Genomic DNA, 18,660 nt, shown 5'->3' with positions numbered 1-18,660 from the left:
TGTCGTTGTAGCTCCTTGCTTCTTCACATCTTCAAGACTTCGCAATACTTGTAATGTCTCATATCTTAATACTTTGAAGCTAACCTATACTAAGTTGACTCAAGTACATAAACAAACGACTCTTAACATGAGTTTTGATTCACTGAAATATGACAACCAAACTTGACATACCAACGCTTGGTGGGTTCAACCGAGCTATGCTCTAACACACTTGTTAACTCAGATTGGATGTTGCAATTTCCAGATTCATATATTCTTCATCTACCTCAGCTTGGTTCCGATCACTGCCCAATACTTCTCAACCTCAATGCTGATAATGGGAGCAGAAATAAATGCTGGAAATTCTTTGAAGTTTGGTTAAGGGACAAAACTTGTAAAGATGCGATTTCAAAGGAATGGAACAACAATACAAATGGTTCTCCGGCATATATTCTTAACAGGAAATTGTGTCAAGCCAGATAGATCTTTCAAGATGGAATAAATTGGTTTTTGGGAACATTCAAGATAATATAAACAATCTGCATCAGGAACTGACAAGATTGCAAGGGACAAGCATAGATGGCAGTAATATTAAAGAGGTGATAAAAGTGGAGCAACAAGTTGAAGAATGAAAGTATATAGAGGGACAATTTTGGAAGCATAAATATGGTGAGAAATATCTTTTGGAAGTGGATAGCAATACAAAGCACTTTCACATGATGGCAAATCACAGAAGATCGAGAAACAAAATCGAATCTTTAAAAAACTCTCAAGGCAATTGGTGCTCTGGCAGAAATGAAATGAAAACTCATCTCAACAATCATTTCACGACTGTCAGTACCACTACTCATCCTCAAGTAAATGAAGAGCTTATACAGTTAGTACCAACAATCATCAGTCCTCAAGATAATGCATTTCTACCAAAAATCCCATAGATGGAGGAAATACATAAGTCCTAAAATCGACGAAGCCGTGGAAAGCACCTGGACCTGATGGTTATCCGCCAGGTTTCTTTCAAACTCAGTGGGAAGTTGTCAAGGAAGATGTCACCAATATGATACAGAGATTTTTCATTACCAACATATCAAGAAGCATCAACAAGACCAATTTGTATTTAATTCCCAAAGTGAAGTTACCTCAACAACCGACAGATTACATGCCAATAGCTCTGTGCAACACTACATACAAACTTATCTAAAAAATCTTAGCAACTAGAATGAAGACCCTTATAGACAAGATCATATCCCCAATGCAGTCAACATATGTCTCGGGTAGCCAGAAATCAGACAATGTGATCTTGGCCCAAGAACTTATTCACTAGATGAAGAAGAATAAAGCTAAAAAAGGCTATATGTCTTTGAAATTGGATCTGTCGAAAGCCTTCGACATAATGGAATGGTCTTTTTTTGATAGAGATCATACAACGGATGGGGTTTGACGATAACTGGTGTGCTTTGGTGTACCAATGTATAAGCACAACAGAAATTCAAATTCAGCTAAATGGTGTTCCATGCTCTTCATTCAAGCCAACAAGAGGGTTAAGGCAAGGGGATCCTCTATCCCCTTACCTCTTTCTTTTATACATGTAAGTTTTTACTAGAGACATTGCCCATGCAGAACAATACAAGATGATTTAGGGTATTAAAATAGCCCAACATGCTCTTCAGGTATCACATCTTTTATTTGCGGATGACTGTTTGTTGTTCACTAAAGCAAACATTCATAAGATAAATAATCTTCTTGATGTGATTCATGCTTTTATGTAAAGCTCGGGTCAGCAAGTTAACTTTTAAAAATCATCTATGTTCTCCTCAAAGAATGTTCATCCACGACACTCTAAAATTCTGGCAAGAAGACTCAAAGTAAACAAGATGAGTCTAGATGAGAAGTATCTTGGCATTCCATTATTTCTAAATAAGAAAAACTACTTCGTTTTCAAGCCTGGTAGACAACCTGAGGAAACGAACAACTAGATGGAGGGGTAGGTTTATCAACCAAACAGGGAGATCCACTTTAGTCAAGACCGTCCTTAATGCGGTACCAGTCCAACAGATGAGTATATTCAAGATTCCAGAAACCACCATTGAGGAAATGAACAAGATACAAATACAGTTTTACTGGAACAAGAAATCAAACAAAGGTGGCAGTATAACTGCTTGGATCGGACTATGCAAAAGCAAAGAAAGAGGTAGCTTAGGTTTTTGTGACTTAAGCTATTTCAATGATGTAGTGCTTGCGAAAACAACATTGAGGTTATGTAACGGTGAAGATCATCTTTGGGTCAAGGATTTTAAGGCTCGATACTTCCCTAATTCCAGTTTACTTCAAGATGAAGATTAGAAGTCTGCTACTTGGACATGGAAGAGCCTATACATAAATGTGAACTTCATTAAGCAATACAGTTTCTGGTAGCTTGGGAATGGGAAGAAGATAAATTTTTTGGATGACAAATGGGTCCCAGATATGAATCAGCCACCAGCTCCTAAGGAACAAGCTATTGATGATGCACAACAATATACTATGGTTTCACAACTCATAAACTCTTATTCTGGAACCTGGAAAACCGATGTAGTTAATTCCATTTTAAAAGATGAAATTAAAAGGAGAATCCCGGTTATTAGAGTTCCCATTAATTCTAAAGATAGGCTAGTGTGAAAGTTTACCAAAAATGGGATTTTCACAGTAAGATCGCCATATCATAAATTGGTGCAGTTGAAAACAGGAGACCAACAACCAAGCGATATAGATGGGAAGTTATGAAGTCTAAAAACAATGCCTAATATTAAGTATTTTTTGTGGAAATGTGTATCTGATTCAGTTCCTTCTAGTGAAAGGTTGGCAAGGAACTTTGGAGGAGAAGTCTCAACATGTGTTATGTGCAGTCAGAGTTACGAAACAACAAAACACATCCTTATGCATTGTCATTTTACAAGAGCAGTGCTTATGCCCGTCCCTGGAAGCAAAAAATCCATGGAAAGTTTTAATGGCGCCCAATCCTGGATTTCAAGCTGGTTTGCAGAAACTAATTTGGATGTCTTCATAGATGATAAATGGATTATCCAGACTTCAGTGGCGCTTTGGGAAATATGGAGGGAAAGGTGTAAATGTGTCTTCGATAACATTAAACCGAATCCAATTAGCACAATAAGGAGGATACAGGTCCTGGAACATCAGCTGTCTCAATGCAGGAAGACAAGCTCCCATAAAAGAGATGATCAAAATACAAAAAATACCAACTGGATTGTTAGAGCATAGCTCGGTTGAACCTACCAAGCATTGGTCTGTCAAGTTTGGTTGTCATATTTTAGTGAATCAAAACTCAATTTAAGAGTCGCTTGATTATGTACTAGAGACAACTTCGTATAGGCTAGGCTAGAAAGATTAGGATAATGAGATATACAAGTATTACTCGAAGACTTGAAGAATGTGAAGAAGTAACAAGCTACATCGACGACATCATGCTTCCTCCTGAGGTTAGTAATATTTTGACTTTAACTGTTTCATTCCCAACGTATCTTTCAAGTCGTGCTATATTGAAAGCATAATTGCGAAGCTGCGAATGATTATACTCTAGTAGACATAGTATTAAGGAATTATAATACGAAGTATAACGCTTATCTTTTGAACTTCGTATATAAGACATCGACATAATCGTATGAATGTTATTGTGATTATGTGTATGGGTATGGGTGAAGATTTCGTCTTGGGAAACAATGTTTACATTTGTTTAAAGGAAGTACATTCGTGAACTTGTTTATGAATCGAAAGGGAAATCGCTAGGCTTATTAGTATTGTTATTCATTGCATATATTTGGATTACCAATATGTGTGAGTTGAGAATCTTTTAATTAATGTTGTTAATTTTATATGCTTTTAATTACCAACAATTACAATGCATATCTCTAGAAAATAAAAATTGGTAATGTGCATTTACTAATTGGAGATTTTCTAGTAGGATTTCAGTTAATATTGGACAGAGCATTTATAGGAATTATGAAAAACCGAATTTGGAAATATATTGCATATCTTGAGAATATTTTCGGTTTTGGAAATTCCTTGGTGTCCAAACTTCCTTGGTCTATAAATACCCAAGTTTGCATTTCGATCAAACTATCCTAAAAGCCAGCAAAACTACCTTGTTGTGTTGTTACTGGTGGAGCCGTCTATTCGGAGAGGAAAGTACCCTAATTAGGCGAAATCTCTTACGACCGCTCGTTTAAAGACTTCCGTGGGATCAAGAAGCTCTACGAGTACCGTTGGTGGGAAACTAGATTATTGCAGTTTATTTTAGTTTTCGATTGATTTGATTGACTAACGGTTGTTGAACTTTGATTGCACCTAGTTTGTTTATTCTTGAGAATCTTCTCTTCTTATATAAGATTCACTCAAACTAGATCAAAGTGTCGACGGGATCTTTAGAACTGTTTGTAGATCTAAAGACGTCTTGTGATAATCCATTGTTAACAAACTCCGTTATGTGCGTGATTGATCACAAGAGATTAAGGTTGTGGTGTGCAGGTGTTTATTGAAGATTTGAAGACGAATAAGATTTCTTATTTGGGTTCATAATCTTTGGTATGCACAAAACTTGATCGGCTGGGATCCAACTATAATCGGTTTATCTTTGATAGATTTGATTGATTAGCTGCGTAGATCGGCATCATTATATAGTATCTTGGTAGATCCTATTTTTGATTGCATAATCTAAACTCTGCTACTTTGGTAGTTGTTGGATAGATATATCTAAACCCGACAAAAGAGTTTATTGGATTAAACATAAGAGCCTTTGTCTAACTCATATCACTGAGATTGAATAGAGTTGTTACCGACAGGTTTGTTATTCCTTTACTGTTTGGAATACGATCCAAAGGAATTGTTCTAGTGCGTGCACTCATTGAATGTCAGAAGCGCAGGGATACTGAAGAAACTAGGTAAACTATAGGTTTAGTTGTTTGGTCCCAACTATACGAAGTTGGTTTGGTTTTGTATAATGACTTAATTCTTAGAGTATTCAATTATGGACTAGGTCCCGGGGTTTATCTGCATTTGAGGTTTCCTCGTTAACAAAATCTTTTGCCGTGTCATTTAATTTTGTTTTTCGCAATTATATTTTAAAGTAAATTACACAAACGTTAACTCTGTATTACTTGATAGTGACCCTATAGAGTTTGGTTAAGTCCGAACCTATTATCAAATAATCACACTTTGATTATTGTACTGTCTCGATCTCGTATCCATAGACGAACACACAAAGTGTGAATATCAATTCGTTGTATTCTCTCGGCTCAATCCATAAACAATCACTTTCAGTAAGAGGACTTATAGGTAGAAAAATTTAAGATTGTGGTATATTTGGGTACCCTCGTCTTTTCATGGATGCCTCCTCAGAACTCTTTTGTTTCTATTTGTTGTGATGCATCTTTTAAATTACGGTTTAAGGAAAGTAGCATTGGTCTAATTGTTAGAAATTTTGCAGGTGCACATCAATCCTCCAAATGCATCTACAAAAATGGAAATCTAGATCCAGAGGAGGTTGAATGTGATGCTGTTTTAGAAGCAGTTCAAGGAGCTGTGACCTTGGGAATACAAAATTTGAAAGTGGAGACGGACTCAAAGAATGTAGCAGCTGCTGTTAATGGAGCAATCACCAGCGCATCGTGGAGAAATCAAAGAATAACAAAAGACATAAAAACATATCTAAGTAATCTTAATCGTTGGATATGTCAGCTGAATAATCTTAATAGCTGGATATGTCATCATATAGGTAGAGAATGTAACAATCCTGCAGATTCATTGGCTAAACATGCCAGTAAATTCAAAATTTCTAAATTATGGCAATCATCATGCCCAACTTTTTTATATCTTAATTTAGCAGTTTTCGATAAACAACTTTTTGGCATAAAAAGAAAGAAAGAAAAGACTAGTCAGTTATCCCGTCACTGGACTCGTAACTCGTTGAGTTGAGGTTCTGAGTTAACTCGTCCTAGTTGGGTATCTGGAAACCAAAATAATTTGTTTGTGCACCTATTAATCACTCACTACTGACTACCCCCGTCTTCTTTCTCTCTCGGTACCTTTCGTCACTTCTTCTGTGAAAATGGCGATTTCAAAGGGAAAGAAGATAGTAAAAGAGACTCAAGATATGGAAGCTATCAAGTCTGATGTAGCTTCTTTTGCTTCTTCTATTGGTCTCGCTTCCTCTGCTACTGCTTCAAACCCAAGTTCAGGTTTTGACGACTCTGATTTCCGCAAAACTGGAACCATAAAAAATCCTCAAAATCCAGATAGCAACAAGAAGAAGAAGATACAAAACCCTAAATCTTCCAATGAAGAAACTAAGAAACCTCAGAGAGAAAATTTTGAGAAAGGGAAAAAACAACTAAACCCTAAGAAAGGGTTTAATGAGGAAAATAAGAAACCTCAGAATGGAAAGTTTGAGAAGAAGAAATATGAAAATAATAATAAGAATGATCGAATAGTTAAAGAGAAAGTTACTCCTGTTTCAATTGATAATAGTAAACCACTTAACAATAAGTGGAAAAATCTTCCCAAGCTTCCTTGCATTAGGGCAACATCTTTACGTGTTTGGTATGAGGATGCAGCAGAACTGGAAGCTAAAATTATCGGTAATGAAGCGAAGAAGATTGAACAGAAAAATGAAGTGGAATGGAAGAATTTGGTTGCGAAGAAGAGGGAGGTTGGAGAGAGGTTGATAGCACAATTTACTGAGGATTTTGAGACTTCCAAAGGAAATAGTGGAGATATAAAGATGCTTTTGGCCACACAGCGATCGGGAACTGCAGTAGATAAGGTCTCTGCGTTTTCAGTTTTGGTGGGGGAAAATCCAATTGCGAATATCAGATCACTTGATGCACTTCTGGGTGAGTTTCGCTTTTAAATTCTGTTAGTAAGGTTGTATATTGTTTAGTTGAGCATTTTGGACTTCATACCCTGAAGATCATTATTATCATGTGTGTACTTAAGTGTATAAGTTAGGAACTGTCTCTAGGACCTGACTGTCCATTCGGAATATGAGAGGGTACTGAATGCCTTTTTTCAGCAGCATTTTGAATACGTGGTTACAGTACTGTGCATGTGGCAACAGATGTATCTCTACTGAATTCGGATCACATCTAAGTGTTTTTCTTTTTAATATCTATTTTCCATTTTAGAGACCAAATTTGGATCATTAGGGTTGAATTGCAATAGATTCATGTTGTAATTAATTTTAATCTGGGTACACTTTTGGGGTTTCAAGAGTAGAGTAAGGTGTGTTCGCCATTGCACTGCCATCTCCCGGAGAGAATTAAGCAGGCAATGCAGCACACACCAGCACATAGGAAGGTCAGATTAGCATCATTTTTTTCTCCTACTTTTCATGTTCCTCCCTGTCTGCTGATTTATTAAGACTGCCAGACATTGATCAGTGTTATACTTATAATACATCTCTGAAGCTGTTGGGTTGTTGATTAAATTTTGTCCTGGCAGCAATGGTAACATCAAAGGTTGGAAAACGCCATGCATTGACTGGTTTTGAAGCGTTGAAGGAACTGTTTTTATCGAGGTTAGTGCTCATTTTTCATATTTAAAGTGAAATAATTTGTTCTATTCCTTTTCTGTTTTGCTATTTGTTTCCTGTCCTTCATAAATATGTTATTTGACTGCTCTCTTTGTTTCTTCTTAGTCTACTACCCGATCGGAAACTGAAAATCCTCCCTCAACATCGATTGAACCATCTTACAGAAACAAAAGATGGTTACTCTCTTCTGCTCTTCTGGTATTGGGAAGAATGTTTAAAGCAGAGGTATGTTTTAGTGTGTGTTGTACTGAATTCATCATGCTCAATGCCCTAAACCCTGATTAGAGTCTTAGGGTTTAGGGACTTCTCATATTTCTTGATAAAATCTAGGACTCATTAACGTGGGGTTGGGTGTCAAATGTCAGTGTACTCCTTTTACTGTCTACCTACTGCCTTCCATTTTTAATCTCTTTCACTTATGTTAATGTTTGCTTTGCAGGTATGAGCGGTTTGTCTTCGCACTCGAGGAAGCATCACGAGACATGTTACCTGTTCTTAAAGAAAAGGCGTTGAAGGTAAACTCTGCTCATTATTTTTCTCTGGAAGCAAACAGCTTTCATATTGTTCATTTTTGATCTGATTGCTTTCTGCCAAAATTAGCTTTGAACTAAAAAACTTATCTAATCAGCAGCATAATAACTAATAAGCTCTTGGAAATCTTTGAATGACTTAATTGTGATATGCTTGGGTAAGACTATGGAAAGTGGTATCTTGAGATAGCATGTTATGTACTCGGACGGTTGTTAAACTACTTTATTTTATTTGTTATATTGAGTTTTAAGTTCTTTGCTTTGGTGTTTCCTAGATTATCACTTATTACCTCCTCCATTTTGTGATTTTTCTTAGTTTATTATAAAGTTTGTGTTAATGTTGAAACTGTCTAGTCGAATGAAGTATAAATGATCCACAACCATAACACGATTTCTTGCAGACAATTTATGCACTACTGAGGAGTAAATCAGAGCAAGAGCGGAGATTACTCTCTGGACTAGTTAACAAAGTAAGTCGGCGAACCAGATATCTCTGTAGCATGTTGTCTATGAGCTTATTATTCCGAAATGCATAAGATGTACTTGGCTTTGTTCAGCAATATTTACCTGCTTTCTTAAAATGCTAGCTATCACTACCGTGTTTGTTAGCTTAGAACTTCTGGCTAGGATGGATGTATTTTTGAAAACGGTTATTGTAAAGTTGGATTCTGATTTTTCTTCTCTGCAGCTGGGAGATCCTGAAAATAAGGGTGCATCAAATGCTGATTATCACTTGTCAAACCTTCTGACCGAGCATCCTAACATGACGGTAACTGCATGGTGTTAATAGCGATTTTTTTTTTAATCCTCGTCAACCTAATAAAATATTGTCTACATTGATTTTTTGTCACTATCTTGACGGGAACAAATTGCCAAGCATTTACACATATTTCTAATTACCATTTTTTGCTCTTGAAAATAGTCGCAGTAACGTGATCCTTCATTTACACATATATTTCACAAATTATGGAAATACCTATATTTGACAATCTCTTTGGTATATTTTCCATAGATTGTTGTGTCTGAACTCAGAAGTATGTTCCCTAATTGTTGTTTTGCAGGCAGTAGTGATTGATGAGGTTGATTCTTTTCTCTTTCGCCCTCATTTGGGACCACGATCGAAGTACCATGCTGTAAGTACTTCCATTTCTAACATGTCTACTTCAAGTTTCTTTGCAGTTACCATCTGCTTCAGAGTTCAGAATGAATTAGACATCTTTCCTTGCGGTTGGCATTTTCTATCGAATCCTCTGGTTTGTTTTAGTTAGCTGAATGGAACATAACTAGCTTTTTACCATGGATGGTGCTCTACTCTTTTTTAGCTTGCCAAGTAATCAGTAAAACGGCTTCTTGGATCTGACCTGAAGTTGTATGAACCGTGCCTGTTGTGCTTCGCTTTATAACGTGAAGTCAGTTTTGGTCAATATTAAAACGGTCAAAACATTGGTCGACTACTTCGGTCAAATTGGTGGTTCAAGGATTCACGATTAATGGAAGCTCGTTGCTGTAGACCTGTATATCTTAAAGCTTTTATGAAGCAAAAGAGATAATAGATTAATAGTCATACAGTTTTTACAAAGAAAGGGAATTGTCAAAAGGACTGACTGGGTATCAGTGTCGTCTGTCGAGTATACTTTGGCGCGTCAACTGTAAAAACTAGGACACAAAATACAGAATATATGTAAGTACTTTAACATAGATATTAAGATAGAGAAACTCAAAATGGTATTATGATCTGTATCTTCATCTGCTCCAGCTTTGCGTTCCCTACTCATTCCGCTCCTTCAGTTTGGAGCACAAAACTCAGACTTGAATAAGAAAGAAACAAACGGAGATCTGTGGGAGAAAGGGTTTGTAATTCGGTGTTGTATAAATATCTTAGAACTCTGCTAAAAGTAAAGCTTCTTGAAAAAATATCTCAACTTTACTAAAACAGGTCCTAGCATGTCATGACAGTGAAAATTCTGGTCAATTAGTATTTGATTTTTTAATTTGTATAAGATTTTTTTTTAGATAACCATGCAGTGTTGCTCCGTATTGATTTAATTCCGCGTGTCGTTGCTACACATAATTTAATAGTGAAATTAACATTTGCAGTATCCTTGGGAACCTTCATCCTTTGAGCCATGTGTTATTTTTTTGCTATTGGGTTTGCATTACACAGTATTGGCTAGTAACGTTGTTGACACAACTAAATGCATTTGCTTCTTGTGTTACACTGCTTGGAGTTTGCACATATCATGATGCCAGTAGCATCATCACCCAGTTTGGAGTACTGAATTGATCTCAATCACTTTGGTTGCAAGTTGTCACTAATTCCGTATTATGTAGTTTTCTCGAAATCCCGAATAACATAAATCGTTCAACCTGTTGCTGAATGATCAAACTATTTCATATGCAGGTGAACTTTTTGTGCCAAATACGTCTCACTCACAAAGGAGATGGGGCTAAAGTGGCGAAGCGTTTGGTGGATGTGTACTTTGCACTGTTTAAGGTATTATGTATATCTCAACTCCAGTGATTCTGTGTATGCAGTTGTGCACCACAAGCTCAATGTTCTATGGTTATTTCGTGTAGTCGAGCTTACAGCCGTAGATTAATTTTCTCTAATTCGTGAGATTGTTTGCTGCTAAGTATGATTAGTTATTACTCCCTCCATACCTATTATATAGGCGGAATTTTGAATTTCTTGTGTACCACTAGATAGGCGGAGTCCTATTTTCAAGATGAATTTTCTCACAAATACCCTTTATTATTGTACATGGAAACTTGTGTTAGTAATAAGACAAAAGGGTAAAACAAGAAAATACATGAAAACTGATGAATTCAAGGTAATTTTCTTAATCTAAGAGATTTGGTCCCTCCGCCTATATATGTGGTACGGAGGGAGTATCATTCTGTGTTAATGTGTGTTTTCTTGTTGTGACGATGCAGTTATTGATTTCGGAAAGCAGTGCTGAGAAAAAATTGGATAAAGGCAACAAAAAGGAGGATAAGAAAGAGACGGGCTCCCTAAAAAATAATAAAGCGGAAAATCCGTCTGGACCAAATGTTGAAATGGATTCAAGACTTCTTTCAGCTCTTCTCACGGTAAATTATCAATTTCCAATGGTATTGTATGGTATCATCTGCTGGTTTAGAACATAAACATCTTAAATGTTTAAACACTGTTTTGTTATCTCATTATTTCTCAAGTCAATGAGTTCCAGCAAGTTTTAGTAAACTTGTGAAAATTAGATGGTAAATATACTTGTTGGCATGAGCTTATTTTTGTTGTTAATCATCCATTCAGGGAGTCAACAGAGCATTTCCATTTGTTGCAAGCGACGAGGCTGATAATGTTGTTGAGGTTCAAACACCCATGCTTTTCAAACTGGTGAGCCTCATGTTTTATATACGTATATTTGTCTGATTAGAGCGTGTGGATTCTATCTTTGATTTACCATACATTTTCTATTTATGAGCGTTTAACTAGGTACACATTTTAGTTTTGTTGAACATACTAGTGATGGCCTACGAGTTTGATTCTCCTAATATTATGACGTGCCGTTGATTAAGGAAGCGATAGTGGCGTGTGATACCTCCCCGCATACAATGTTATAGTTGAATATGTCTTGTAAAAATAACTGTTTTCGAGTGTTTTTTATTTTCTTTCCCACATCATCTCAAATCAAAATATTCTCCCTCATCTCTTATAAACAATGTCACAGAATACAAATGTAATTACCATGTTGTCTTGGATAACCAATGTGAAATTTTCATTTGTGATGATATTATTGGTAAATGTGTATTCTAGTGGTGGGGGTGAATATGAGAGAGAATGCAAGTGAACAACACTTAGTCATTAACAGATCTTGGCCCCCACTAATGTCCTTATGTAGGATGCCGTTTGTGTTGTATAACCACCCTCCATTACTGTGTATCTCTTGTTGTCCTGCCGTTAATGTTGAAATTTCATTGTGCAGGTTCACTCCATCAATTTCAATGTAGGAGTTCAAGCTTTATTGCTTCTGGAAAAGATTTCATCAAAAAACCAGATTGTTAGTGATCGGTTCTATCGTGCTTTGTATTCAAAACTTCTGCTCCCGGCTGCAATGAATTCATCGAAGGCATGCGAATCATCTTTTGTTTTCTTAACTACTACTACTTCTATTATTGTTATTGTTATTATTATTATTACTACTACTACTACTGTTGTGAAAACTGTTTAACGAGGATCAAATAGTTCTCACTGGGGTCTATAAAATAGGCTAGTGTGCATGCATCTTCATGTCCAATGATCATCCTTCCTGGAAAAAGCTATAGACAGATGACTTTTGGTCCGCGGGGATCACCATCTATGTAGATGCATACAAGAGAATGATGTAGTGTTTGTTTGGTTAAGATTCTTCAGGCAGTGACCATCATCTTTGAAAGTACACCACACTCCAAAGATCAAATGATCTGGTTACTTAGAAGTTGATAGATGCTCTTTCTTAGAGAAGAACTGGAAGAGCGGATAGAACACCCAACTAGACTTGAAGGCTGTATTCTAGATTGTGAATCGGGAGATGCTCACAAGATTGCATGTATGTATATATATGTATATAATGAACGATAGAGTTCGCGCTGAAGGTTCATTAGTGGCTGTTTTGAATCCTGGGCCATGCTTATTAGATTAGGTACCATGAACTTCTAATGAGTTACGTGGATGTGGTGCATAGATTCCTGTTTATTTATAGTGGTTTAGCCGTTTAGGTGGCCATCAGGGTTGGCCCATTATACTTATTTGGAATTAGGGTAATGATGAACTTGATGGATGCAGTTCGGATTTTAATTTCTTCTGGTTAATGTTAGAATTGTTAAGAATGTTATGTATTCTTAATTTCAGGGAGAAATGTTTATTGGACTCCTACTCAGAGCTATGAAGTCTGATGTAAATCTGAAGAGGGTGTCTGCCTTTTCAAAACGTATCCTGCAGGTTTGTTACTTCCTGATTTTTCTCAAGGCCAGATAGTTTCTGATTCTTATGCGTGTCAGTAGTGGCTTCATCATCTTCCTCATGAATAATTTCTGTATACCTTGATGAGTTTTTCCCCTTTCACTTATTTTCTTCTTCTGGTTCCTTTTGTTGTAACTTTATTGGGTTTTCTTCATTGAATAAGTAATTTTGAGTCTTGGAAAGTATATATATATATATACAACCAAACCTATCTTGGTTCCCCACATTGGAAGGTATCGGACAAGGGGATCTATAAGTATTAGCTAGTGGTGTTTAGTATCTGACGTGTGCACCACATTTATGGAGAAAGCAACTACTGTTGCCAGTAACTAGTGGTATTGAGTATCTTGAGACGGTTGACAAATTGCTCGGATTGTACATGTTTGTTAAAGTGAACAAAACAAAATTATTGTCAGTACCATATCTAAACATTATAAAATGATAGAGCATGTACTGAGGCCTATTATCAGACAGTTGACTGAACTCAAGTCACTGAGGTTTGAGCTCTATGCAGAAATGAGATCTTTTAGTAGGTTTTTTTCTTCAAAGAATTGATCTGTCTATTACTGAAACAGGTGGCACTTCAACAGCCCCCTCAATTTGCCTGTGGATGCCTGTTTCTCCTATCTGAAGTTCTTAAAGCCAGACCACCACTTTGGTAAGATAATGATTATTTTCCTAATCAGCCACAACTTGTGACTGAGTTAGAAATTCTATATTGGTTGAATACATTAACTTCTGGTTGGGTGAGACATCTTCTTGTATTCTGTAGGAATATGGTGCTTCAGAGTGAGTCAGTTGATGATGATGATGTTGAACATTTTGAGGATATTGTAGAAGGAACTGAGAATAAATCCGAACCTGCACTTTTGAAGCAACCAGAAAGCGCAGTCACGGTGGTCCCGGATAACAATGATGGGGCCAAAATTGACCCTGATTCTTCTGATTCCGAAGAAGTTGAATTGTCAGGTTCGGACTTAGGATCTGAAGATAATGATTCTGATGGAGATGACATCCTCAAAAGAGGTTCGAACACTATTGGGCAACTAAAAACAGATGGGAGTTCAGGCGGGACTCAGCCACCTAATGTTAAGTTGTCACTGCCTGGTGGCTATGACCCGCGGCACAGGGAACCATCTTACTGGTACTCACTTTTTTACTTTTTATATAGGAACACATTGCTAGAAATACTTCGTAAGAGAATCTTAAACTTCAGTAAGGGTTTTGTATTGCATCAGTTTGTTACCTTTGTCGCCCAGGGTCTTTTTTTTTTCTTTTTCCTATCCCTCCACATGTGCTCCTATCGTTTAGGTTTCAACTGTGCCACTGGAAAATGTGCTGTATATCTCAGTAACCTGTGGAATTTTGAACACTGTAAACCCTTTTTTGATTCTTTTTAGATTTGAAACTACTGTGTAGGGGTAGCAGTGCTTGATGGCGATATAATAGGAATCACATCTGTCTTGACATTTGACCTTGTTCTGTGTGAATCTTCAGCAATGCGGATCGAGCTAGCTGGTGGGAGCTGATGGTACTTGCTTCTCATGCGCACCCATCTGTTGCAACCATGGCCAGGACCCTTCTATCAGGGACCAACATAGTTTACAATGGTAATCCTTTAACTGATTTGGCACTTCCTGCATTTCTGGACAAGTTCATGGAGAAAAAACCTAAGTCAAGCACGTGGCATGGTGGTTCCCAAATCGAACCTGCTAAGAAGGTTGGTTTATTTTATCTATTTCCAATTCCAGTTACAATAGATACTTTGTCTCTCTAGAAACAGCAGATTTTGCTTGTGATTTTAGTCAAGTCTTTTCAAATATCTGCAAAATCCCCCTATTCCATCTATTAAGTGATTCTATTTTCGAGAAGCTTTTGTTTTGAAAGCTGCAAACTCTTAAGCTGCGAATAGTCTACTCACTCCCGCAGTTATTGAATTTTTTTGGGCCTACTGCTTACCAGCTTAAGATTGCTGTTAAACAAGTGTTGTTATCTATATTATTCATAATAAATAAGTTGGTGCAGTCTCAACATTGAACCCACCCCCTTTTTGATGGATTTCTTAGAAGTAAACAGTAATGTAGGGCATGCCCCTGCATCACTTTTGTTATGACCATTGAAAGTCCTTCTTTGTCTTTTGTCACCTTCTTCCTATTCATAAAAAACGAGTCTCGGGAACCAATCTTATAAGATTGTTATAGTGTTACATCCGAGACTCAAAGTCCAATTCTCTCCTGCTTTTTGTCCCAGTTAGATGTTAGGCCTGATTCATTTGGTTTGGGGTTCTGAGTTCCTTAATTAGATATCACTATATCAGGCGGGAGATTCACGATCTGTTATACGCTTATTGAGGAAATGTAGCACATTTTTCCAGTGTTTCAATAATCTTGATTGTGTAGAATTACCCATCCGGCTATTCGTATTCTTGAATTTGAAGAACTCATACTCACCCGTTCGTTTAAAACTAATATATAACATTGAATTTTGACTGGGATCCTCTTGTATTTGCAGCTGGGCACAAACAACCTTTTGATTGGGGCTGAAATTCTGTCACTGGATGAAGAAGATGTAGCACCTGAGGATCTAGTTTTCCACAAGTTTTATACAAATAAAATGAATGCCTCTAAGAAACCCAAAAAGAAGAAGAAGAAGGTTGCTGAGGATGAAGCAACAGAAGAGTTACTTGGATTTGATAGGGGTGATGGAAGTGAGGATGACATTGGTGGTGATGATGATGGAGGTGAGGACGAGATTGGTGGTGATGAGAGTGACAATGAGGAGATTGATAACTTGTTGAATTCAGGGGATCTTCCGTTGGATGAAGCTGCAGGTGATTATGATTATGACGATCTGGACCAAGTTGCCGAGGAAGATGATGAAGATCTAATTGGAGGAAGCGGCGATGATGATGCTGAGATGGATATCTTATCAGATGTGGCTGACGAAGATGATGACGACGCTGATCTTCCTGTGAACATTGGTGATTCAGATGATGACATAAATGAAGAAGAGGGTGACATGGTTCATAACAAAAGAAAGAGAAACAGAAAGGGTGGCAGAAAGGCTGGGGCATCTCCATTTGCTAGTATAGAAGATTATGATCATCTGTTGAAAGACGAAAATGATCCCTCCAAAGATTCCAGCACGAAAGCGAAAAAGAAATCCAGTTTGCGAAAGAAGAGAAAACAGTCGGATTGAACTTCTCCTCCGTCAAAGGAAATTTTTGTAAGATTATATCATGTAATAGCTTGAATTTTGTGCTCTTCTATCGTATGGTTCCTAGAGGATTTAGGCCTAATAGTTTGTCATTTGATTTACTTTTAAGCAGTGAATGAGTATGATCTACAGTATGTCAATGAGTTTATTTTATAGCGCTGACACGGTCTTGCTTTTTAACTCTTCCAGTAATGATGTCCACTTCTTTAAACCTAAAAGTGTGTAAATAAACTCTAGGCAAACCTTTCAGCAATATGCCAGTAAAAATTGTCACTTGTACCACTTGACAAAAAGTTACTATAATTATTTTTTTCTTTTTTGAAAAAGAGGAGAAGCTCAAACGATAGATTAATAAGGCAGAATCGGAAATCTTATAAGCATTTTTCATAATCATAATCCCTCCAAATTCCTGGAACAAAATCTTTATGGGGCTCTGGGATCGGGCGAAAAAACTGAGTCAACTCAGTAACAAATTTTTCATCAAAATTTAGTTTTTCTATTGATTTTCCATTTTTTTTTTGAAGCATGATATTGTTAAGAGAAGTTAGATTACAATTTGTCTTGGCTATATGGTACCCACGGAGTCATAAAATAGAATTTGACTAATAAAAGATGGGATTGCCTGGTCCCATATTTTAGTTGATAAATTCTCCGTTTTGACTTCCATCTGCTGCATGATTGGCTAGCCCATCCGCGACTTGATTTCCTTCCCTATAGTTGTGTTGAATAGCAGCCCGTGGGATTTGTCGAAATCTGATTTTTATTTCCTCTATCATTCCCGATATGTGCCAAGGTGGTGAGGCAGAGGAGGTGATGAATCGCAGAAGGTTTTCTGAATCGGTTTCAAAGAGAACTCTTGGCCATTGTCTTTCCTCTGCTGTTCTTGATGCCAATAGCAGAGCCCATGTTTATGTGGTTAAGGCAGTCGTGATTCCTAGTGGTTGAGCTAGAGCGATTAAAGTTCGTGCGTCAGAATCTCTGCATATGAATTCTGCTCCTGCAAATCCTGGGTGACCTCTGGCTGCTCCATCTGTGTTAATTTTAATCCAACTGATGTGCAGTTTTTGTTGCAGTTTTTGCAGTTTAAAGTTTGAGCTAGAGCGATTAAAGTTTGTTGCAGTTTTTCGTCAGAATCTCTGCATATGATTGGTGGTGAAGAGTGTAAAGCTCCATAGAATTATTGTTGCAGTTTTTGTGCCCATGCTAGGATTTCTTCATAAGTTGTTTTCTTTTGTTGGTATATTAGGTTATTCCTAGCTAGCCATAAGGTCTAGAATAGAAAACAAAAAGAGGAGATTATAGAAGTTGACGCCGGTTGTTGCAGGATTTGTGAGATGGTTGTCTGTGGCGTAATGGTGAAGGTTGGGTGGAGGGGGTTGGAGTTTGATGTAATGGATAATTGAGTGAGTAATGTATTCCAGGAGGTAGTTGCCGTTGGACAGTGAATTAATAGGTGACTTGCTAGTTCTGAGTCAGTGTTCCATCTGGGACAAATGTCTGAATTGGTCAAATGGATGTGATGCAAGAGAGAGAAGGTTGGTAATCCTTCATTGATGGCTTTCCACAAGAAAATTCGAATTTTTGGTGGACATGGTAAAGTCCATAAGAATTTGGTGGGTGGTAGAGGAGTGTGAGTTGGTTGATTTTGGGTTAGACATTTGTATCCCGTTGAGGTAGTGTAGTTTCCAGATTTAGAGTGTGGCCAGATAATTTTGTCCCGAGGGCTATTTTGGGGAAGGTGGATATTCATGATTGTTTGGGTTATGGAACTGGGAAGGGAGTTTAATTTTTCATGATTCCAGGAGTTGGAGATTGGGTCGATGATATCTGCTACCATTCAGATTGGGTAGCATTGTGATGGGTTTAGGTTTGTTGAGTGTGGAATCCAATTGGCTTCTATGGGAGTTGATAATCTATTTCCAATACGATGGAAAATAAAGTGTTGTATGGTAGGGACAATTGCTGCCAGTTATCTCCATTGAGGACTAGATGAGGAGGGTATGGAGTTAATGCCTTGAAGAATTGGTTGTTGATTGAGATATTTTGCACTGAAGAGGCTTCCGCAAATAGAGTTAGGTTGTTCATGTAAATTCCACATTCTCTTCATGAGAAGTGCCTTATTGTAATCACTGCTATTCCTTATCCCCAATCCTCCTTCGGATATTGGTTTTGTTACTTTATCCCATCCTATAGGGTGAAGCTTTTTAATGGTTGAGTCATGTCCCCAGAAAAAATTCCTGGTGATACGATCTATTTGTTTATGAATATTGGTGAGTAGATTTTGTGTTTGCATAATGTGATTTGTGGTGGGAATTAGGGAGGTTTTGATGAGAGTGAGTCTTCCGGCTGGAGTTAAGCATTTTTTCATCCATCAT

General features: G+C 37.3%; 1 protein-coding gene across 1 annotated transcript; it reads left to right on the top strand.

The window, feature by feature from the left end:
• The first annotated feature begins 6,033 nt into the window (after positions 1-6,033).
• LOC113322249 (uncharacterized protein C4F10.09c-like) lies at positions 6,034-16,473 on the top strand. The gene is made up of 16 exons (XM_026570306.1): positions 6,034-6,860; positions 7,468-7,543; positions 7,664-7,783; positions 7,998-8,073; positions 8,490-8,558; positions 8,777-8,857; positions 9,150-9,221; positions 10,490-10,582; positions 11,023-11,178; positions 11,381-11,464; positions 12,054-12,197; positions 12,959-13,048; positions 13,645-13,727; positions 13,842-14,213; positions 14,567-14,789; positions 15,581-16,473. Exons 1-16 carry the CDS (start codon positions 6,077-6,079, stop codon positions 16,265-16,267), a joined length of 3,210 nt encoding a protein of 1,069 aa, XP_026426091.1. The 5' UTR covers positions 6,034-6,076; the 3' UTR covers positions 16,268-16,473.
• The last annotated feature ends 2,187 nt before the right edge of the window (positions 16,474-18,660 follow it).

This window comes from Papaver somniferum, chromosome 11 (genome assembly GCF_003573695.1).
Source record: "Papaver somniferum cultivar HN1 chromosome 11, ASM357369v1, whole genome shotgun sequence".
Taxonomy (NCBI): domain Eukaryota; kingdom Viridiplantae; phylum Streptophyta; class Magnoliopsida; order Ranunculales; family Papaveraceae; genus Papaver; species Papaver somniferum.
Note: the sequence above shows the minus strand (reverse complement) of the source record. Positions and strands in the feature narration are given on the sequence as shown.

Excerpts from the sequence above, each read along its gene's own strand:
- LOC113322249 (XM_026570306.1), top strand. The coding sequence starts at position 6,077 with ATGGCGATTTCAAAGGGAAAGAAGATAGTAAAAGAGACTCAAGATATG. Across the intron at positions 7,544-7,663 it reads AAGGAACTGTTTTTATCGAG|TCTACTACCCGATCGGAAAC; the intron begins GTTAGTGCTCAT and ends GTTTCTTCTTAG. Across the intron at positions 11,179-11,380 it reads TTCTTTCAGCTCTTCTCACG|GGAGTCAACAGAGCATTTCC; the intron begins GTAAATTATCAA and ends TCATCCATTCAG.